This window comes from Amblyomma americanum, chromosome 2, assembly GCF_052857255.1.
Source record: "Amblyomma americanum isolate KBUSLIRL-KWMA chromosome 2, ASM5285725v1, whole genome shotgun sequence".
In the NCBI taxonomy this organism is placed as follows: domain Eukaryota; kingdom Metazoa; phylum Arthropoda; class Arachnida; order Ixodida; family Ixodidae; genus Amblyomma; species Amblyomma americanum.
In genome coordinates this window covers 147,270,862-147,294,708 of record NC_135498.1, presented here as the reverse complement: position 1 = coordinate 147,294,708, position 23,847 = coordinate 147,270,862, and the positions used below count along the sequence as shown (strand labels likewise).

At 45.4% G+C, this 23,847-nt stretch overlaps 1 protein-coding gene across 1 annotated transcript in view; it reads right to left on the bottom strand.

Annotated features, from left to right (window-relative positions):
- Positions 1–22,378, bottom strand: part of LOC144120133 (venom metalloproteinase BumaMPs1-like) — a 73,268-nt gene extending 50,890 nt beyond the window's left edge. Inside the window, exons 1-2 of the mRNA XM_077652572.1 lie at positions 22,121–22,378; positions 19,501–19,691 (exon numbers count right to left, since the gene is read on the bottom strand). Of these exons, the coding sequence (XP_077508698.1) occupies positions 19,501–19,691; positions 22,121–22,268 (339 nt within the window). The 5' untranslated portion in view covers positions 22,269–22,378. The remainder of the gene's footprint in view (positions 1–19,500; positions 19,692–22,120) is intronic.
- Between the last annotated feature and the right edge of the window lie 1,469 nt (positions 22,379–23,847).

The following is a 23,847-nucleotide window of genomic DNA, read 5'->3' as shown; positions in this document are numbered from 1 at the left end:
CCCAGATGGGAATGCATCTGGGTATACCTTGAAGCACTACAAGTTGCAGCAAAGTGCAATCTTATTGTAGTACGCATTGCCTGGATATATTTCTGGGATAATGCCGTAGCACCACTCATATGAGCAGTACATGTTCAATTTATCCATTGTCAAAGCTGAGTAAGTAAAAGTTATAGAGGTTGGCTATCCAGTGAGCTTACGGGAATTTCTGGAATGAAATGACCAATCTGGGCGCTATTACAAGGTTGCTGTTGTTTGAAGACAAAGGAAGTTGGTTACTTAGCTCCTTAGCTTTGGAGAGATGTTGCAGGATAGGGATAATTCTGTTCATTGTATTTTACATTGTATTCTTGTAATTTGACATTCGCTCGTAATTAGTCGCACCTTTTGCATTGATACCTCTATTTTCGCTACTGTTTAGCAATAAGATCGACATGTGTTTGAGGAATTTTCAGCCTCTAAGTGTGTGAGATGCGCTTAATTTATGGTTGATTGAATGTGAGAATGCTATTCGTATATGCTTTGGAAAACATTGTGTGAGAGCATTGACGGGTATTATTGAGTAATCTAGCTATGATACCTATTATATAGTCTCTTTTAACAGTGTGTAGAGCCAGCTCTGTAATTGGGAAGGCAGACCATCCTGTTCTGAAGCGTCTCGCAAAATGTGTGTTAAAAGCATTTTGTTAACAGCAAATAAAATATTTTTTTCATGGAAACAGCGAAGCAGACGGGACCAAGAAAGGAAGACGCACACACGGGCGCTGTGTGTGTGTCTTTCTTTCTTGGTCCCGTCTGCTGCGCTGTTTCCATGAAAATAATGTACCAACTAGCCCGGCTTACTTCTTTGTTGGAAATGAAATATAACCGGCGAATAACTTGGTTACTTTAGCTTGGAGGTGTGCCTACAAGAGTCTTTGTGCTATAATTGGCCAAAATGCTTCAACACGCATCCTCTCACTACGCCGTACAGCAGACTTAATCCTGTAATTTATAGCTTGTGTATATTTAAGGAAATTGGGCTTCGCAGGAAGCGCAGCGGAAGAGCGGAGAGAGCGTGCAGAACCACTCTGTCAACATTGGTGGCTGACTAGCAGGCTCTCGTTTTCACAGTTTGGCAATGAGGCATGCAACCTCGTATAAAGTAGCTTGTGGTAAAGCACGAATGATTTTATTTGTGCGCACTTTTTCTGGAATCTTCTGCAGAAGGGAGGCTGCAGTGAAGCATACGTTTTGAAGCGCCACAAGCTGATGACGAGGTACACAGGGTAGGAGTGCTGGACCTTCACCACTGAAGCAAGTTTTGCAGCAACTTCCGTGTTGAGCGTAATATAGTAATTGCGTGCGCCACTGCTTTTTGTTCTATACAATATTTTTTCATGCATAACTACATAGTATATGCTAGATATATCTCGGCTGCCCGTGGAATAGGCTGAAGTGGAAAAGAAAGAACAACTGGCACAATTGTTGAAATCCTTTTTCAGCAGAGGCAGACAGACGTGGGCCACATGCTTTCACCTTTACGTCGCTAGCTTGACGGGTACATGAGTGTATCGCAAATAAATGCATCTCAAATTTTTTCTGCAAAATCATGCATCTTCGAAATAGGTCGGTATAAAACGTCGCCACGCCAAGCTGGACGTAGCCATGCATGCGGCGAAGCTTCAGTGCCCAGGACGCCCGAGGACTGCCAGAAGCCGAAGCATCGAGAAATTTATTAGGATTTATCTAAATGATGCTTTTACGCAACTGCTACATTGCAAATCTGTATAAATAATTGGTTAGTCTCCCCCAGAGGCTAGTTAACGACAGTTTAAGAGTTTTCATCTTTTTGTAATTCGGCTTTTGTGAAAAAAAAGTTCCATTTAGTACCTGCTGCGGTTCCAGAGTGCATCGGCGTTCAGCTGCTAATGTCAAAATCGAGGACTCCATCCCGACTGTGGTGGCCATGATTTCGACGAAGGCGAAATTGAAAACCGCCGAAGTGCTGTGTGCTATCAGCGCACATTGCAGAACGTCATAAGGGAGTAATTACTCATTGGCATCCACCCAAGCACAGCCGTTAGGCTACAAAGGAAAGCTGAGTAATTACCCCCTTGTTACAAAGCTACTCCACCTCGGGGATTCCCATAAACATTTGAATATTAAAGAGGATCACGTTGCTTAAATGATTCTGGGGCTCTTCATTATTTCGTCCCTCATAGCCAGTTGGACCATAGACCCCATAAATAAAAGAAGTTTCATTTAGTGCTATTTTTCAACTCAGTGTGCCTTTCTAGGTATCTGATTTAGATTTTTTCATTTAGGAAGCAATTTTTTATGAAGACACGTTTACTGGCACAAAAGCCATTCGATTCATGTTTCATTCACATATGCATGTTCTTCTTTCTCCGTGAAGGTGTCCTTGTTCAAGTAGCTCCTCCCCAGTGTCGAGGCTTGGACCTAAATAAACGGCGGCTACCCAGAGGTCTTGTTCTGCATGTGTTTTGCATGCTCGCACAATTTTCTATGCTGAACTGGCAGCTTCGTACGCATACAAAGAACTGTCGCGCCAACCGCCATTAGGACTATTTCGACATAGTGGACACTAGTAACATTCCACGCGTGTTAATGTGTTGATATTAGAAGTGAACAGAGTGACAATAGCTTGCCAATTGATTGTAGGGGATTCAGCAACCGACCATCAGAGACCGGAACGTCAGACTGCAGAGCATCACAGTGCAGACCGTCAGAACACAGAACAACGGACTACAGAAAAACAGAACGTCAGACTACATAACGTCAGAGTACATAACGTCATACTACAGAACGTCAGACAACAGGTCAAATTTACGACAAGACGACAGACCATCAGAAATACAGAACGTCAGTCTACAGAACATCAGACTACATGTCAAATTTACGACAAGACGACAGACCATCAGAAATTTTCTGTTCTTTTTTTCGACTGGGATGTTACATGCGAGCATTTGTGTTGTGTGATGTCAGTGAATGTGAAAAAGCTCACTACTGGCTTAACTTAAATTTATCCTGACTGTCGCCTAATTACTACCAATGTATATTGCCCGCGGGATGTACTAGCTTATGGCCGCCTGTAAAAAAATTTACAACTCAGTTTTCTTTTGCAGCAACCCTGACTTACTGGTCTCAACAGAAAGGAATAGACGCCATTGCAGCGGTTGCGAACCTTACAAATATTCTCAGTGAAAAAATTCAGGATTTCAAGAATGCACAACGGCGCAAAGCCGAATAAACATGATCATGCCCTCAAGAGTCATCTGCAGTGTTTTCGGCTTCCGTGACGGCCATCTACTCGCTTACTCAAGTGTATTTAAGCTAGCTGGAGTGCTTGGACGTCCCGATGCCCAACATGAACATCTGCGACAGGGATGGAGCATGTTCCAGTTGCATATGTGATTGCAACTGGTCCCAGTTGCATCTGGGATTTCAAACTGGGACCAGTTGCAATCTCAGATGCAACAGCAAATGTGTTCCTTAAACCAGGACTGAGACCAGTTGGAAACCAGATCGAAATATTCACCTGGGATCTTAACCTTTATTCCCTTGTTTTTAATTGTTTACTATGTATAATTTTGAAGTTCGCGGAACCCTGCCGTTGCCCATTGCAAGAGGGGTGAGAACGCAATCAAGCGATATTCGCTTTTATTCTCACGTCTCCCATCACCCTGTATTGATTGAAAAATAAAGATTATTATTGTTACTATTATTAGTAGGAGATGAGTCACCGAGCTGTCTACAAGTTCGCCGAATGCGAGATGTTGTTGATGGTTCTTGTGATCCGACAGTACCATGCACTGCATCAGGGCAGCATTCAGTGTTTGGTGAGGTTATCTGACGACGCAGCCGCTCTTGAGTCACGAGACAGTGTGCTGTTCACGTCAGAAGATTAGCGACGACATGCTTACGCCTTATCTTTCTCAGTTAGTTTGTTCGGCCACAAACTGCCTCCTAATGTGCAGGAATCAGGGCTATAGGGTGTCGATCTTGAAGTGCCGCTTTGTGATAGAAATTTGGAACGGCTGGCTTGAGCAATGCCGGAAGCAGTCGGCTCGAGCCATTGGCCGGTCATTACTGTCGTCAGAAAGACTGACAATTGTATCCGTTTTCGCCGCCACACCACTTTACACTCTAGTGTTATACACAATCTCTTTTACAGATGTCGTATCTACAGTGTGGCGGTTACCAACTCGCGTGAACCTCTTCTTGCGCCGATATATCGGCGTGAAGCTCCATCATGACCCAGCGTGGGAACGGCGAACGCAACTCCTCAGTGAAATTCTTCACAAAGCCGAGCAGGGTGGTGGTGTCCTCAGGAGGTCCCGCTATATAAAACGGCGATCAGCGTCAACGAAGATTATTTGGTGGCAGCGCCAGTGCGGCGCACATTGCTCAACATAACTATCTTTATAATCCCAGCCGATCTGCTAGCTTTCATTGCTGCCACCTTTTTGCCTGTGTTCAGTACGCCGACGTATACATGTTTCGCGGTACTCTCTTTTTGGTCGATGCTTCCCTTTAAGTTGCGTATCGTCGCACGAATTACCTTTTAAAGTTGAGCTTGCAACGAGAGGAGATACGGTAGAATCTTTCTAATCGTGTATGACATACTGACTGATGCAATGTTCAGAAATCTATTGATAACATAAAATTCTTCACGCTCTGGTACAGTAGTGCTTTGAAGGAAAGTTTGTACGTGTTTGGCTCTGAGACTAGCGTAAAATTCATGAATAGCGTGGTAAAGAAGCTCTGCGGTGAGAAAGCTGTACAAGCAGCAGTAACAGAGCTTTGCATACACGAATCTGGGATGGTCATCGAAGGCATTGCGCACATATGTGTGAAGAGTGCTTGACGTTCGGGCAAGCTACTGCAGAAAATTTTTTGCGTCTTATTTTGGCTTTAGAGTTACAAGTTTTTCACCAAGAGCGCCACGAAGTATAGTAATATTATTGTACCTCGGTTTTTCAGATGCTTTAAAAATATCTTAGAGTAGCACTGAAAAATTAAGTTACACTCTACTTAGGTGAAAACGCTTGTAATCCTGATATAACAACCCCATGTGTGTAAATGATCATTATGAGGCCATAAATCAGCATTTTGCTAAAAGGCAATTTCCCTCAACCAAGTGATGAATTGGAAATACTTCTGGATTGACAAAACCTCCATAAAGGTAATAAGAATTCCCAACAACCATTCCAATATCACTGCTGAACAGTCCGATCAGTGACTACTCCAGAAGTCTTCATCATGCCAGTGGGGCGCTTACATCACCCACTGAGCAAGGATCTCTTCCTCGTTTAAAGGTGAGTTGAATTGCTTTAAAACCATTACCGCAGTATAGTTGATTTTTATACCACCGCCTACGCAAGTATTCCCAATCCCTTCACAATTTTATTGCAGGATTGACCAGCTGCTTTACGATAACTCTTTCGTTTCGAATAAACACCCGTTATGTTCCCTATTTTTACGTGCCGGAATTCTCGCATCGGCAATCGGCTAACCATGGTGACTCTATGATCTATGTACCGTACAAAGTCCGGATGAACACAATCTTTATGTAGAACTAAGCATTTACGAAGTGTAGATCAGTGTGGACTGAATTTATTTCTTTTGAAGTAGCCGCCGCGGTGGCTCAGTGGTTATGGCGCTCGGCTGCTGACCCGAAAGAAGCGGGCTCGATCCCGGCCGCGGCTGTCGAATTTCGATGGGGGCGAAATTCTAGAGGTCCGTGTACTGTGCGATATCAGTGCACGTTAAAGAACCTCAGGTGGTAAAAATTTCCGAAGCCCTTCACTACGGCGTCCCTGATATCCTGAGTAGCTTTCGGACGTTAAACCCTCATAAGCCAAACCAAACTTTTGGAGCAATGACTGGAAAGCCATAGCTTGTTACATTCACTGCCCCCTCCCCATTATTCGTACCTGCCTCTTGTTTGCTTTTCAAGTTGTCAAAAGCATGTTCACAGCTGAAAAACTAAAACGTCACAGTCACTGCTGTAGCCAAAATAACCTTTCTAAGTGAAGATCTAGCAATTTCGCTAATTACTCTACGTGCTTTTAAAGCTGTGGCGACACACTCTGCGCATATTTCCGCGCAGCGCCCGCCTTGTTATCATCCGGCCAAGCGTAACAGGGCCACACGCCGGACTGCGTTCCCGTTAAAACACAGCGCCACCGCTGCGTCACCCGAGACATGGGCCACCGACGGTGGCTACAAAAACAGGCTGCTCAGCAGGGAAGAGAGCTTTTTCTACCTTCCGCTACCGAGACGAGCGTAGCGTCGGTATGCTCGCCCGCTGCCATCGGCAGTCGAATAAACGTTTGTTACGTTTTTGTAGCGTGAGCCACACTGGCCGAGGTTGAGCAGTTTCGCGTGGCTCCTAGAGAGCCGTGCAGCGCATGCGCGAGAAGCAGTGACGTCACACGGCGCACAGCTGGTGCGCCGGAGCCGCCACTGCCGTGCGCGCCTCGCTGCTCTGCGCATTCCAGAGGAGTGAAGTCTTAGCCGCTGCAGACGCACTGGCTCCGGCGCGGGCCCAGCTATGCGGCTCCGTTGCGCAGTAGCCAAGTCTGACGTTGCGCTGGAGCCGCTTGATAGCGCCTTTCATTTTGTACGCATGTGCAGAGGTATCAGTGGGGGTATACATATAGCGGGGCGTTTGCCAGTGTGGTATAGACATGAAGAAGGAGAGCGAAATTGCTTACTCAGCAGCTCAGCGTAGCTCACGCTACGTATATCCTGGCATAGCCGAGCTAAGCCACTGCTAATTTTTATGTTGGGATTCGTCCTTCAGCAGAAACGACATCCCACATGTGGTGGCCCGGACAACGGGCAATGACGCATCGCCATGGACAAGGAAGAGCAACAGCTTCCGAAACGGCAGGGCCAACTCAATAATTCCGTGCAGCAGCATGCTGTCGGCTCCGGCGAGGCCGTCAGAAGCCCGGCAGACGGCATCACGCACGCCGCCCCGCACGACGCATGGTGTATCGCTGTCATGTTTCCGCCGTTTTGGACAGACTCGCCCGAGATATGGTTCGCCCAAGTCGAGGCCCAGTTCTCCATCGCGCATATCACGCATGACCGGACCCGCTACGATTGTCGCCGCCCACCTCAATGCCCGCTACGCCAACGAGGTCCGGGATATCCTTGCCAACTCACCAACGGCCAACCTTTACGAACACCCCAAGACTGAGCTCGTCCGCCGCCTGTCACTGTCGAAAGACCAGAAGATGCGGCAACTACAGTCGGCAGAACTTGCCTAGCGCAAGCCTTCTAAGCTCGTCCGCAACATGCGTGCTCTCGCGGGCAACATAGAAGTCTTTCTGCGAGCACTTTAGCTTCAACGACTTCCACCGCACGTCCAGGCAATTCTGCAGGCTCAGCTTACGCTACCTCGCGACCAGCTTGCCGGGATCGCTGATCGCTTCATCGAGGTCTCTTTGCCGCAGTTGTCCCCCACCGTCCAGGCTGTAACCGCACCGCTGAACACCACAGAGCTTGCGCGCCGGATCGACGACATCAATGAACAGCTCAGCTGCATTAAACGACGCTTGGATCAACACTTGCCGACGCGCCACCCGCAAAGCCGTGACCGTAACACCACCCCGTCGCAGCAGCCTGGTGACGACGACTGGTGCTACTACTGTCGACGCTTCGGGGACAGAATACGACAATGTCGACCACTGTGCTCCGCTGTACATAAGGGAAACGGCAACGGCAGCTCGTGGACACGGCCGCGAGCTGCCAACCTGGAGGCCGTCGCATCTTCGTCACCGTCTAAATCAAAAAGCAGCGGTTCCTTGTCGACAGTGGTTCCGACAATTGCTTCTAACCACGAGCCCATCTTCAAGGTACCCGTTATCTTACGTCTTTCGACCTCAACGCAGCAAACCGGTCCAGAATCAAGACTTACGGCTCGCTCCGCCTGCACGTCCAGTTTATAAACCTACGCCATGGCCTTCATTGGAATTCTGTCGTCGCCGACGTCATCAAGCCAATCATCGGCTCAGAATCTTTGGCGCACTACAACCTCCTTCCCGACTGCCGCCACGACTGTCTCATCGACGCGACAACGGGACATTCTTCGCTAGGACAGCGAACAACTACCCACCAGCCGAGCATCAAAGTACTCGGTGTTGAAAATAATTCACCGTACCACGCCATCCTCGCCGAATTTCCTGGTTTGACGTGCCCTAGCGGGTTGCCACGTGATGTGCAGCGCACCACTGTGCACTACATCCGGACCACCCCAGGCCCCCCAGTTTTCTGCCGCGCCCGAGGCCTTGCCCCGAACCGCATGCGCATAGCCGAAGCAGAGTTCAAAGCCATGCACCGTGAGGGAATCGCCCGGCGCTCCGACGGCCCATGGGCCTGGCCACTTCACCTTGTCCCGAAGAAGACCGAAGGCTGGCGGCCCTGTGGGGACTACCGTGCCCTCAACGCCCCCACCATTCCGGACAGGTACCCCGTTCACCGCATACAGGGCTTCGCCCATCGCATTTATGGCTGCCACGTTTTCTCCGTGCTAGACTTGTTGAAGGCCTACACGCAGATACCCCTCAATCTGGACGACGTCCCGAAAACGGCAATCATTACCCTTTTCGGCTTGTTCGAATTTCTCTTCATGAGCTTTTTCCTGAGGAACGCTGGACAAAAGTTTCAACGCTTCATCGACGAAGTCGTCCGCAGCTCGACTTATGCTTCGTCTATCTTGACGACATATTGGTCTTTTCCCGCAACGCCGACGAGCACCACACGCACCTTCGTCTGCTTTTCCAACGCCTCGATGACCACGGCCTACTCATCAATGTCCCAAATAGCACGTTCGGCGTTTCAGTTGTCAAATTTCTCGACCATGAAGTTTCATCAGAGGGAACTCGACCTTTGCCTCAACGCATCTCAGACCTGCAAAATTACCCCCAACCCACCACCTCTAGAGACCTTCGCCGTTTCCTGGGCATGCTGAACATTTACAGGCGTTTCTTGCAACACGCAGCCGACTACCAGGCTCCCCTCCATGATGTCTTGGCTGGACTACGAGGAAACCAACCCGTCACGTGGAAACCGGCTTTAACACCACTTTTCGAAGAATGCAAAGCTGCTCTCTGCAACGCCACACTTCTCTCCCATCCCGTGGCAGACGCTCCCTTGGGGCGTTTCACGCACGCCTTTAACTTCGCCGTTGGCGCCGCCCTTATGCAACGCGTAGACAACACCTGGCATCCGTTGGCGTTCTTCTCCAAGAAATCCTCAACTCGGAAAACGATGGCCAGTCCGACCTACGAAACCACTACCCCCGCCCCGTCGAGTTCGCCAGCTTACTACAGAGAACTTCTGGCGATATACGAAACAGTTCAACACTTTCGCCACATTCTCGAAGCACAGAACTGCACTATCTATACCGATCATAAAACTCTGACCTACGCCTTCTCTCAACGCCGCAACAAAGTCGCGAAGGTCCAGCAGAACCAGCTGTCGTTCATTGCCAAGTTTACCACCGACATCCAAAATGTCAGCGGGAAGGACAACGTGGTCGCCGTCGCTCTTTCACATGTGGCAGCTATCAGCTTTGCGCAGATAACAGCCGACGTCCTCGCCGAGGATCATACTACGGACGTCGAACCTGCAAGAGTTTCTTAAGGGCGGGTCCTCACTACAGATGCACCAAGTCCCCATATCTGGATCGACAACGACTATCTACTGCGACAAGTCAACAGCACGAAGCAGACCTTACGTGCCCCTTTCCCATCGCCATGGCCTCTTCAACCAGCTGCATAATGTCAGCCATATCTGCATACGCTCCTCTACACGTTTCGTGGCCGAGCTCTATGTCTGGCCCTCAATGCAGCGGGATGGCCGCACCTAGGCACGCTCCTGCACTCAATGCCAGCGCGCTAAATTCACCAAGCATGTCACTTCACCGCTCGGAGCATTCCCCCAGCCCCCTGGTCGGTTTCAACACGTCCACCTTGGTATCATAGGGCCTTTGTCCCCAACTGGACCCTGTCGCTACTGCCTCTCCGCCATCGATTGGTATACCCGATGGCCTGAGGCATGGCCCCTCGAAAGAATCACCGCGGAAGACGTCACCTCGGCCTTCTTCGCCGGCTGGATTGCTCTCTTCGGGCCCCCTCACCGCGTCACCACCGACCAGGCACGACAGTTCGAATCGAACCTTTTCATGTTCCTCAGACTGACGATCGGGTACGAGCGCTCGAGGGCCACCAGCTACCACCCCTGCGCCAACGGGATGATCGAGCGTTTCCATCGTCAGTTCAAAGCAGCCATCATGTGCCACCCGCACTCAACCTGGCCCGAAGCCATCCTAGCCGTCGCCCTAGATCTTCGCGCCACCTTCAAGCAGGCATTCAGGTTACACACGCAGAGCTCGTCTACGGAAAACCACTCTTTCTCCCAGGCGAATTTCTTGCTGCATCGTCATCCACTACCGCGACGTCAGATCCAACCAATTTCGTCGCCCGCCTCAGACGCACCATCGCTTCCCTCCGCCCGTTACCTGCAGCTCACCACTGTAAGACTGCCCCTTTCGTCTTCAAGGATCTGGCAACCTATACGCACAGTTTTCTCCCGCCGACCCCATCCGCAGGCCTTTCCAGCCACCTTACAGCGGACCCTACCCACTTCTCCGTCGCGACGACAAAACCTTCACCCTGCGTGTTAACGGGAACGACGTCCGCATCTCTATCGACTGGCTGAAGCCAGCCTACATCGCCTCCGCCAAACAAGGAAATACAAGTGCACCCACAGGTGTCCATCCACGACCCCCGACATCGCAGCCTGCTTGTCACTACGCGCTATGGACGTCGGGTACGCTGCACAGATTTTTACAAGCCCTGAGGGCTTCCCACTCCGCGGGTGAGGGGGGGGGGTGATGTGGCGACACATTCTGAGAATATTTCCGCGCAGCCTCCGCCTCGTTATCGTTTGGCACAGCGTAACATGGTCACACGCTGGACTGCGTTCCCGTTAAAACACGGCGCCACCGCTGCGTCACTCGAGGCATGCGTCACCGACGGTGGCTACAAAAACAAGCTGCCCGGCTGGGAAGAGAGCTTTTTCTACCTTCCGCTACCGAGACGAGCGTAGCGTCGGTATGCTCGTCCGCTGCCGTCGGCAATCGAATTAACATTTGTTACGTATTTATGTTGGGATTCGTCCTTCAGTAGAAATGACATCCCACAAAGACTTGAAGCTGAATGCCTAAGCATACTTCCTGTCTAATCATACTTATAATGACAGTGCAATGTAAGTGGTCTCCTGCCCTCCAACTGCAAGCTTCACCGGACGCAAGCACTCTGAACGTTGACATTAGTGACCACTATTGAATTTAATTTCATAACCTGTAGATGGTAATCCAGGCTCTAATGACATGTCATCCTTCACGGAAGTGTTGGTTAAAGAAAAGTTTGCTGCTGCTGTCATGACTGATTTTCATTGAACTTAAATGATTCACAGCGATCTTTCTGGCCTTTCAGGACACTGCTGACACCATTCGATCATGCCGACTTCCCGACATGTAAACATACAATTAAGTGTATTACCGTCCCCTCAAAACCCATGAAAGGACGTTCTGCAAAATAAGAATGAAACCGACGTTTAATGCCGCACTACGCACTGGTTTCGCAAGTTCTGCAACTGCCATTATACGCTGTTTTAAAAGGTAACTGGATATTACTCCGCACACCGAATTCTCGAGTGCTGCTGTACTGCACAATGAAAATGGTAATTGATTGCTCCTGAACAAAGCGACACAACAAGCGACGTTAATATATGCCCCTCAAGACAACATCACTTCTTACAATCAAGATATTGCGGACTGTTTCAGCACTAATCTTATTTCTTGTGATAATATATGCCGGCTCCGCGACACGAGTGTAGCTTTAACTTCTTGCCTCTCTCCCTTTCGCTATGCACAAAGAAACCATAGAAAGTTGTTCTTTTCACGCCTAAATGTTAAGCAGTGCAAACTTTCAAGCCCTTTAACATTCCGAAGCAAAATCATTCCCGTTCTGTATGTGTTGTTTCTATCCTCATCAAAAGCATATTTAAAACCAGTATCTCTATTCGCTAACAAAAGCGCGGCAGGATACCCAAGTATTTCAGAATGGTGACATCTTCCTTGAATTTCTAGGGGGTTTTGCGCACTTTTTCTGAGAATAGGATTGAAAACTTAATTGAGAAATGAATAACAAAATATTTGAATAATGTTACTAATAAAGATGTAAAACTAATAAATGATTTCCTACCCTTACTAATGAAGACTTAGACCACGCTACTCTACTAACGTAGCAGTTATATTTTTTACTTATTGCGAAATACTATCAAGGCCTTTATGGAGGCAATGAGTAAAAAATAAAAGTATATGTATAACAGAGCCTACAAAAATACCAAAAATCTGTGAGTACAAACACTGTTAAAGGGATATAATTCATTGCAATTATCAACAGTGACAAAAAAGCCAGCAGAAAAATCGAATGGAATAAAAACAAAATAGGTGAAAAATTTAATAAAAAGAAATAAAATTACCCGGCCAGAAAAACACAAGCACATGTACGGAAAAAGTATAGAGGATAATAACCAAATGGAAGGTTGAAAGGGAAAAAAAGGCATGACTCATATGCATAGAAGTAAACTTTCAATGTGTTACGGATAAAATGTTCGACTAAGTGATCGTGAAATGTATACTGGTTGCGCTGCGAGCTCTAGGCAATGCAGTTTGGAGGAACATTCCACAGGCGTAAAGCACGTGCGATCAGCGAAGAGTTAAAGGCCTCAGGGCTGCCATAAACACGTGTGTAGCTGAAGTTTTTGTTCAGTGTCGTTTACCATTATAAGGGCCATTTACGTGCGATAACGGTGGCCGAGTGGTGTGGAGTAATTTGTGAAAGAGATATCAATTATCTGTGGTGTAACTGCTTTTGAACCTGGTTGGAGAACGAAAGCTGAGGCGTATAGGGCAACTAGACGAGGCATGGTGTGTGTAACGTTGAATTCGTTTCGTACAACTGTCAGCATCGGAGCTCGGCGAAGGGTCTACGTCGTCATTCCCTTCCACGTCGCCCGTTCATGAGCGCCTCAGTACACAACTCGAAGATACGTTTCGAAGATATCTGTGGATGGACGGACGGACGGACGGATGGATACGGCTGAGCCCTTTAAATAGGGCGGTGGCTCAATCCACCTAGCCATGACTAATGAAATTTTACTCTTCTCTTGATTTTAGCCACCAATCAGATAACCTTCGCTTGGTTACTTCTACCCACTTAAAATCTACTTTCCCTTCAGTATCCGTAAACCCCAATTCCTTGGTTAAATCAGCTCCGCTGCTTTCCACTGTAGAGTGAAGCCCTTTGCAGAAAAGTATCGTGTTCAGCCGTTTCACTAGTGTTCACTAGACGATCGCCGTCTAGTGGATCATCGCCGTACCTGCTTGTTTGGGATTCAGTGGGCGCCGCATGATGGCGCTAAGACTGCGCGCATTTGAGCAGAAAATTGCCAAAGAAAATATCTATAATAATTGTAGGGGAAGCTCTTTGTTGTTTGAGCCCAGGACGGGAGTTTTGCGGACTAAGACATATAGAGTCAGGTACCACGAGATAGACACGTTGTGCGTTGCGTGCGGAGAGGAGGAGGAAAAGGGCTTCACCTTACTGTAGAAAGCAGTGGGGCTGATTTATTCAAAGCAGTGGGGTTTAAGGACAGTGAAGGGAAAGAAGATTTTAAGCGGGTCGAAGTAACCAAGTGAAGGTTATCGGATTAAGGCGGAAACCAATACAGGAGTAAAATTTCACAAGTCATGGCAAGGTGGCTTGAACCAGCGCCCGTTTTAAAGGGTTAAGCTTTTCCATCCATCCATCCATTCATCCATCCATCTATTCATCCGTCCATCCGTCCATCCGCCCGTCCATCCATCCATCCGTACGTCCATCCGTCCGTTCGTCCATCCGCCCATCCATCCATCCATCCATCCATCCATCCATCCATCCATCCATCCATCCATCCATCCATCCATCCATCCATCCATCCATCCAGGTGAAAATTGCAGGCATTCCAATTAAGCGAACCCCTTAAAGCCGCACAACGCGGCGCTGGGGCAGTGGGAGGTGACGCTGGCCAGCCGGGCCCTCGAAGTCAAGGAGGCGCTTGTCGCCATCGCCACAGCGTCGGCAAAAGCCACTGGAGTCTTGGACTGAGGACGCCGCCCACAAACCGCTGTGGTCTCTAGTTTGCAAATAAATGTTTATTCTCTTCTCACCTCTCCTGTATTCATTAAAGTCTTTCCTCCTCCTGTAAGTTTCATGTTCATAATTAACTTATTTATGCACGCCTCAGTACATATCCCGAAGATACGTTTCTTAGACATCTGTACGTTCATTAGACGCGCCTTCATTCACATCGAACAGTCGAACCGCCGTGGGGGAGTCTGGTGTGTTTTAGATTAAGCACACTCACATTTCTCTTTTCGGTACTATTTCCGTAGAATAAAGAAGAAAAAATAACCGCCGTGGTTTAGTGGAAGCGTTCCCGTCTCGCATGGCAGAAACCCGGGTTTGGTTCCCACCTACAGCACAATTCTCTTCTGTTTTTTTTTATTGTGGCCGCTTCAAAGCCATACCTACGCCTTTAAAGGGCATTCGTGGAGATACAGCGATATCCGCGCCGCTAGGCTAGTATATAAAGCTTTCTCTTGAAAATGCAATGTCTCGAAGGATTCTTAACGGATGCACTGAAAGGTACACGTTCATTTGGGATACGCTTGAATAATGACTATAATTCCGTGTAAGAAAGCGACTAGCCCTATTTTAGATTCCTTCTAACATGGCGATTAAGTATTTCTAATGCGGAGACTCTTCGAGAGACATCCACTCAAGCTCAGATCTAACAAAAGTAGAAGAGGTATGTTTACGCGCGTACTTTGTAAGTTCGGCAGACGAAACCTAGTGACCTTGAGGCACTAGCTGAAATAGTGGTTATGTGATCAGACCCCGAGAGATTTTTTTGTGAGCGGTACGCTGGAGTATTTATATTGTTACAGGGAGGTTTCCACAAACAATTGTCCAATGAAGAGAGGTACTCTACGATGTGAGGCTTTGACAACGCTCACACACACAGTCAGCGTCGTCGTCTTCAAGAGCACCGATAGCCACTTTGTTGTCACTGATTGAAAATATTCAGTAGCACGAACCAATATGCTGTTGCAAATATAGAAAGAGAACGACGAATTTGCTTATTTTTAGTGAAAAAAAGTTATTTTACACTTGGAACGTTCAGCGTCACGAGCGATGTTACACGCGAATCAATAAAGTCCAGGTCATTTTGGACTGAAATGTGGTCGTTTGTAGTTTATTCACCTGTGAATGATGCACTCGCTATCAAATATTCGAATACTGTATGAAATATTAGTTGGCAAGTCATTAATATAAATAAATAGGAGTAAGCGATCAAGGACGCTCCCTTGCGGCATACCTGACGGGACATCATGACGTGGAGATAAGCGATTAAATACTGTGAACTGCTGCCGGTTCGAAAGAAAATTACGTAGCCATCAAAAACGTAATCTAATTTGAGCGCAGAAAGTAGATATTAAGCGACAATGTGCTACGCGATCAAATGATTTTGTGAAGTCAAGAAATGTGCAATCAGTGAGTAAGCTGCAGGTCATGTGGGAATGAATGTCAGTAGCGAATTCGAGTAACTGTGACTCGCAGGAAAAGCCTTTTTAACGCTATGTTAGCTGGGGAAAAAGATATGATTAGATTTCAGGTGACCGTTAATATGAGACGCGATAATGTGTTTGAGAATCTTGCAGCATCTAGTGAGATAGGGCGGAAATGTTCGCGTGAATGTTTACCGCCATTTTTTCAAACCGGTACGACCAGTGGTGTTTTTTATTGACTAGGAAACAGACCTTTTAATATGACTGCCAACCAAAACACATGAAGTTAAGATAACAGAAGTTTGGGCAAGTTGGCAATGCTTCATAATTTTTCAACAGCGCAACACAACGGAATGGCCAAGAACGTCAGAAGAACGCAAGCAAGTGGTGGTCATGCCATATGAACATGCCCTATCACAGAGATTGAAGAAAGTGGGTGCTAAGCACAACGTGAATGTTCTCTTCTCAGCCCCTAACAAAGTAGAGAAAGTACGCGTGCCCATTCAAATGAAGTATGAAGACCGCTGGAGGAACAGATGTCATATTAATAATGTAAATGGATATGATCCGTGTAGAAAGTGTATAGTGTGTGAAATTCCTCTTTATTTTGGTCGCACTTACATAGGCCAGACTAGCCGAAGCATTAATGTGAGAGACTAATTGAGCATGCTAACTCAATATAAAAGATGGAAACTAATCTAGCCAAGCAGTGCTTCACCTCTGAACGCAATTCGTTTTTTTTTGTAGGCACAAAGGCGCCGTATCGGCATGCATACAGGCCCACAAGGGAACTGGCTGAGGTGTTCCACAATATTAGGAAGGAAAAAGGGTGTGTCAGGGCATCAACTGCAATTATATCAGTCAAGGAAATGAGCCTACTACATTATAGATAATGCCTCCGTGTGTGCACTATTGATGTGTGAATCTTATCCGCGATAGGCACTTCTGGGTGTTATGCCTTGACTGACGATGCGCATGTGCGTAGATTTTTGAAATCTATAAATTGATGCGTGTTTTTTTCAATAAATCCTAGCTGTAATTCAGCGCCGTCTTTGTGTCACTTTTCGCTTTTGTCCTCGTTGTGTTGCGCTTTTGCAGAATTATGAAGCACATGAAGTCAGATGGCAGTAGATCTATCTTTAAGCCACGAGCTAAACAAGACAATCGATAAAAAATACTGCTAGCTCAATATTTGTATATTAATACAAAGCATTGCACGCAATTAACCACGCAGAGCTAGAAGGTCTGCCATTGCTACAATTTAAAATACTATTATAGGAGATTAATTTATCAAGGATGCCAGTAGCCTGCGGTAACTCTTTTCCACGCACTTAATTTCTCTGAAAATAATTCAAACCCACGCACATAACATAGTGAACTATAGCTGGAACGACTGTAACTTGAATCTTTTATAACATGACCATCGTATTAGGACAGGCATTGAACTCGTTAAATACACCGTTGGCATAATATTGTGGAAAATTATAAACGGCGCGCTTCTAGTGCTGTTTATCTCGCAACTATTACTGACAAAGAAAAACCTAACACGAATTGCAGGAAATATTAACCTACTGCACTCTAAGGCCTCCACTTTTTATGGCAAAACAACTGTTCATTTATCAGCTATCGTGCTGTAGAAGTAGTTACCTGTCAGCAGCGAATTAGTAAGAAGAAAAAAAAGGTTTATTCCAGAGCTTAAAAGCGATCTTTTATCAGCTAAAAGGTCATGTAATATCTCGATAAGAAAGGCGTGCTGTTGGGCTAGTTGGTGTTGCATAATATAAGGAAATAAATGCATAATTTAAAGCGCTTGTTCATCGTCATACGTCTCCTCTCTTGTTCGTTGTCTCTACTTTTGCGCCAGTTTCTTTACATAAATATCTGTATGATCATTGTTCTTTTAATGTTTCCTATTTCTGAAATGTTAACTTCTTTCTGTATCTAGGTAATTCTGCATTGCGAAGTGCTTCTCTAACCCCTTCGGCTCATTTTCAGAAGAATGTTGTTGTGCGGCTTTGTTTATTCATTAACCCGTTTGGTTTAAACGTGCACTTAGAGCGTTCTGGAAAAAAAATTTTTCCTTTTATTTTGTTTCGTTTCTCTGAATAAATAATTTCAGTGTCAGACGTTATAGCCCAAAACTAAGACCACGGAAATAAAAATTCTGGTCGAATACTGGCTTTCGCAAATCTCATCCCTCTCCAATGGACAACGAAAATACATCACCCGTGAAGACACCCAAAGCAATTTTAATTGCTGTTTTTGGACATGGCGTAAGCAGTAGTTTAAAAAAAAGGCTACATATTTGTGGTTCAGACAACACATCGATGAAATATCAAGCCCGTAGCAAGCGGGCTATGTTTCCTCCTTGTCTCCTGCTGCAGGGGTGATGTGTCAGACCGCCATCTCCGGTCTGACGCATCAGTCCAGGAATCACTGCGCCGTCTTCACAGTGGCCAGCCGCCACACGATTGGCTGAAAAACATTTCGTGCGTGCTTTCCGCCATCGCAGTCTTGTTGTTTTACGCCTACTCTTCGCTTCGCTTAAAAAAAAAACGAGAAAGTCGGAACCTTAACAACGACCTAATGCGGAAACCCGATGCACAGGATAATATTTGGAAACTTCTAATCATACTGAGAGCTTGTTGATTGATTTCTCGCTATTAAAGTAAGAAATCCAATTCACCTTTTTTGCACCTTGTAACCATGTCTGATATATTCGGATAAAAATTTTGAAAATTTAAAAATTCCAAGATACTGTTATGGAAATATTGAAGGCAATGATGTATTTTTCTTGTATAGAGCAAAATCGTTCTTTAAAGTGTTTACTTCAATCGATCGCACAGATCGGTTAAGTCCGCCATAGAACACCAATGGGGAACGTTTTTCACGATAGCAAAAACGTTAATAGAAAAAAAAACGTAAGACTGCCGTCGTGTGTTCTGCGGGTATGTTGATTGTTATAGTGAAACCTTACGGCATATAAAAAAATGCGCTAATAAACGCTTTCCCGCTCAAAGATGCTTTCTTCCTGAATTGTTGGGTATGAAAAAGTCTGATATTGGTAGTTTCTTTTTTAACCATAAAACAGAGCTCAATAATGCTTTCTGATTTTTAAAATTTCTATTGGAACTGTGTCTTGATTCGTGTATTATTAGTTTTTGCTGTTTGACACATCGGTTTCTGATTTCCAACTTACAATAGATCTGAATAAAGTAGCTGTCTATGGGACCGTGTTAAGTATTTAACATATATAGGCACCTATTAGATGAAGAAAAATACTCAATATGATTTCGTTTGACCCCGCAAGAGACGCTTCCACGAACCTTTAATCTTCATCTGTGGTATTACGCGTGGGTAGAATATAATAGATACTTTCTTCAAGTGTGTGCACTAAAAACATCAAATATCTGAGGATTGTCAAAGCACTTTCTATTAGGAGCAGACATTCGGAATCGCAAAAAAACTAGACAGTAGAGAACGCATGCGTGAGTGGCTAGTCCAGCTTAAGTCGTCATTTCCTTAAAACGCCTTTGCCATACCGGCGCTCAACCACTACGTGAATAAGGCGCGCAGCTGGAAAACACCATGCTGTGGCGATAGCCAGAGTTATGCGTAATCCAGATTTGCCGATAGCCGTTTTCAGCACTCTTAAAAGCCATTAGGTTTTTTTTTTATTTGCCAGTCAAGTACAAAATAGCCGCCTCATGTTTGCCACGAGGCGGAGCGTGCGCTGCGCCCCACGTGGAAACCTTGAGTGACATTATCTTAAGGAGGGAAATGCGATGGATGACAGTACTCACGTAAGTCTCACTGACGCCTTCATCCCTTATGTCCTGCAGTAGAAGAGTCTTAGCGAGCACTGAGGCTTTCTTCAAGTTGAAGGAGTACCCATCTTGAATTACAAGGACCTTCTCAGATGCTTCTTTGCGGTCCTCGTACACTTGAGGGTAAACAACTGGGGTTTCAATAATTTCTTTCGAGCTGGTAAGAACTGAAAAAATAATTTTTAAGCGTTCCGGCTACTTGAGTAAATTTGCGTGAAAAGATAGATTGCTGCAAACACAAATTCAAATTTAAGGAAGTTTTAAAACCGTTCCAAACGAAGCTCATTAGTATTTTTCCATTACCCAACAAAATAAGAAACAACTCCTTTTTGAAATACCTGCATAAGAAAGCAGGATATATTTTGCCCGTTCAGGAGTACCATTACAACCGCAAAGTATATCCTTGCATTTTAGTCATCGAGGTGCTTCTACGAAGTGATCTAGGACATTATATTTACAATGTTTGTTCCCACAGCCCAGTTTGTTTTAACCTGTATAATGTGAACATTTATATTTCATCTGTTATAAAATTTGCCGCAAGCAGCCAGGTAAGTGTCAGATTTCAATATCACGTACTTTACTCATCCAAATCGCTACAGAAGGACCCACTGTTGCCGCATCTTGAATAATACGACAATTGCTTAGGGTTCTGTGATCCACACTGATATAGCGCTACCTTTAACAGTGGCGTCAGAGTAGATGAGGGGGCGTTAATGGAGATATGAACATATAATCAGGAGACATTTTATAGTCCATTATTGCGCTAATAATACCTGCATAGCCTATGTGTGGAAAGAGTCTAATGTTGATAGCAATAAAGGTTGGGCACATGCGGTGATCACACGTTTATGCTGACTGAAGCGTTAGTTGACACGCAACGTGCCACGCGTCAGTACGGTGATCAAAGCTGAATATCATGACGACAGCCATGAAGAATTCAAGTTTTGTTTTTGTTCAGTGACGTTCCAAGGAAATCTTGCTCGTCCAGGCGATATACTTGACAACTCTTTGATCAACTGATGAACCGAAAACTTAGCAATGCACGAAAATGTTTGTTTCTTTGGGTGGTTTCTCTGGTTTAGAATCCGTAAGTGTACGGTCCCCGCCGCGGTGGCTCAGTGGATAGGGCGCACGGCTACTGAACCAAAGTTCCCCGGTTCGAACCCGGCCACGATGGTCACGGTTTGATGGAGGCGAAACGCAAAGGCACCCGTGTGCTGTGCGGTGTCGGTGCACGTTAATCCCCAGGTGGTCGAAGTAATTCCGAAGCCATCCACTACGGCACCTCTTTCTCTTTTTCTTCTTTCGCTCCCACCTTCCTTCCTTCTCTTAGGGCGGGTTTCAGGTGTACACCGATATGTGAGACAGGTACTGCGCCGTTTACTTTCCTGAAAAACTAATTTTCAATTTTCAAGAGTACGGCACACAGCAGTGTGACGTCTACAGTGTTCCAGAGCGGACGCTGGGATTTACTGCAAGAGAATAAAGACGAGCTACATACCTTATGGTACTGTAAATTCCGAAATATAACTGATGGCGGGTGCGGGTTACCACGAGACAGTGCTCATTTAGCCAGGGGGAGTGGTGCCGCATCTAATACAACGTATCGGAATACGGCGGGTGGTCTCGGCACGCGCAATAGAAAGGGCTCAAAGTAAACAGGATATCTAACATCCAGTTAACTGGAAGCAGAAATTATAGAAGCTAGATTTGAGAAACACGTAAAATTATAAAGTTTTGTCAATTTTTCGTTGGGGTAAATGATATATATAGTGCATAGGAAGCACTAGGAAGTTGATTACAAGAGAACGAGATACAAGAAAAAAAATCGAGACGTTCAAAAGTGTCAAGGTGATGTTATGTAATTTTGGGATTCTGTCTTCTTATTAGTTTCGTGATGTTTCCTGTTCCACGAAAGACGACCATTCGACGAACCGGCCACTGCCATGTCTAACAGGCGATGGTGACACCAGCCGGCCATCCATCCACGCGCGCTAATCCGCTGCCTCTAGGAGCACTGAAATGATCTCTTCCTTTGTTAAAAAGTACTGAACTCTACAAAAAGACTAGCATCTTTTCTGGGCGCAGCGAAGACCTTAATTTTCAAATAGTTTAGTACCAGTGATTTCTACACATCATTCACATGAACAAAGAAGCGAGTACACCAGCGTCGAAACCGACCAGGGTATCCTTAATTTGACTAAGTTTTGTTTGCGGCTTTTTCGCTGTCGCGGTTAATAGCAATATTTTATCATCTACGCCCCATCACCGTGCTTTATTGCAGGAATAAGGCCTGCCTCATACCTTTCCAACTAACGTCGCCCCGAGCCAGCTGCCGGCTTAATCCCGCAAACTGCTAAATTTCTTCTGCCCAACTGTCTGCCGCCCTCTGCTGCACTTTTCTTGTCTTGTAATGCACTTGACTCCCTCCAATGAACCGTTCTACTCTCCCGTAATACTTCACTGAAACTGTTAGGCACCCTCCTGTCGCTGAGATTTCAATATTGTCAGAAGGTACGTGAATTGAAGCACAGTAAGAATGAGGAAAGAATAAGCTTCACGAGCACGCAAAAAATAGAGGACAAAACACACTTACTGGCCAGAGCACTTGTAATGAGGAACACGGTAAGATGCTTCACACTCTGTCGGCACAAAAGTCGATAGACGAACATATTTCCCAAAAGTGCAACATACGATCTTCTGGATATCTTGGAAAACGAGCTAAGGTACTGACACGTAGGCATAAGCGAGGCTTTTATAGTTGAATTACGCAGATCTGAGGTGTCCGCACAACGCCGGGGACAATGTTCGTGGCATACGAAAATGTCGTGCCTTCGCGAGCGATACCTCTCAGTTGTTTTTTGAAGAAGTTCTTGTTAAATCTTAGAGATTGGCCTTTCTGCACGCTCTGAATAACATCTTGTGGGGGCAGGAGCAGTGTTGCAGGCAGCAAGCATTCATCAGTCAAACAAATGTCAGTGAGAAGCTATAGTAAAGTTTTCGTGCGCATAAGAATCATAATATGGCATTTATTTTCAGAAAATCAGTGGTACTAATACCCTTGATATGAATTATAATTTGTAAGGTATTAGTATTGAAAGCTTTATACTATTATTATTATTTTATTATTACTATTATACTATTATTTATTAAAACTAATGACCACTATAGAAATATAAAGTCTCTCAGGAATACAATGAAAAAGTGATCTATATAATTATTTTGTCTTAACGAGCTAGTCTTATTTCAATGTCGTAAATACGTACTCTTACAAAGAGGATAAAATACATCACATTAATATTCCTTCAAAACTACCAGAGGAAAACCAGGAATTATCAGAATTAGGTTATCTTAGTGAAAAATTGTTTGAAGCATAACCAGGAGCAAATTCAAAAATAATCAAGCGGTGCTCAATTCTATGTGTGAAGGGTCAGTTTCCTTCCCTTCTAACCTACTGAAAAAAACTTGGTATATCTACTGTGTTCGATGTTTGATAAATACTTCGTTTTTTCTTAGTGTATGATTGTTTGATACTCTCTTTGTAAAGGATTTATCTCATGCTTCCCCTGCAAACAAGATCTACGAGCAGAGGTTCATGTGAGGATTTCATGTGAGAAACTGTTGGCAAGAAACACTGATTTGATTTGACTGCAGTGTTTATTGGGGTGCCAAACATTACGTAGGCTACAAGAAGATACTTCGGGCTGTGGTTTCAAACTAATCTAACTTGCTAATATTACTCTCTTCTGAGGCATATAGGAGTGCGATTTGCATTTAATTTAATCAAAGTACTAGCCTCACTGGGTGTGGAAAAAAAACGCATGACCACTGACCACGTGTTTCCAGTAGTTGCTCAGAGATATAGATTGGGAAGATTTAAGTGCTAAACCACCCCCAGGCTACTTTTGCCACGTCTTATTTCATCGGTCGCCTTGCTAAGTAATTCAGGGGACGATTTGCCTAGTATGATTCAAGACCATGACATGCAAAACAGAACTGTAGGTCTAGAAACTTTTATGAAGAAATATAAAGTATTGTTCAACAGGTTCTGGGGTCACTACAATTTACTAATATAGGCCGCAAAAAAATGGAAGTTGGAGAATAATCCATTTACGCAAGGAAGTTTATAACGCTGACTTGGAGCACAAAAGTAAAATAAGAGAATAAGAATGCGGCAGACTGCATTTAGCAGGCACCCCCAGATCTACAATGAGAGCAAACAAGTATTCCTCTACAAAATGTTCGCAATAGTTTTATCACTTCTCTATTGACATATGACGCGCAACTTGAATGCTAACAAAAAAGGTTCAAATTAATATTGTG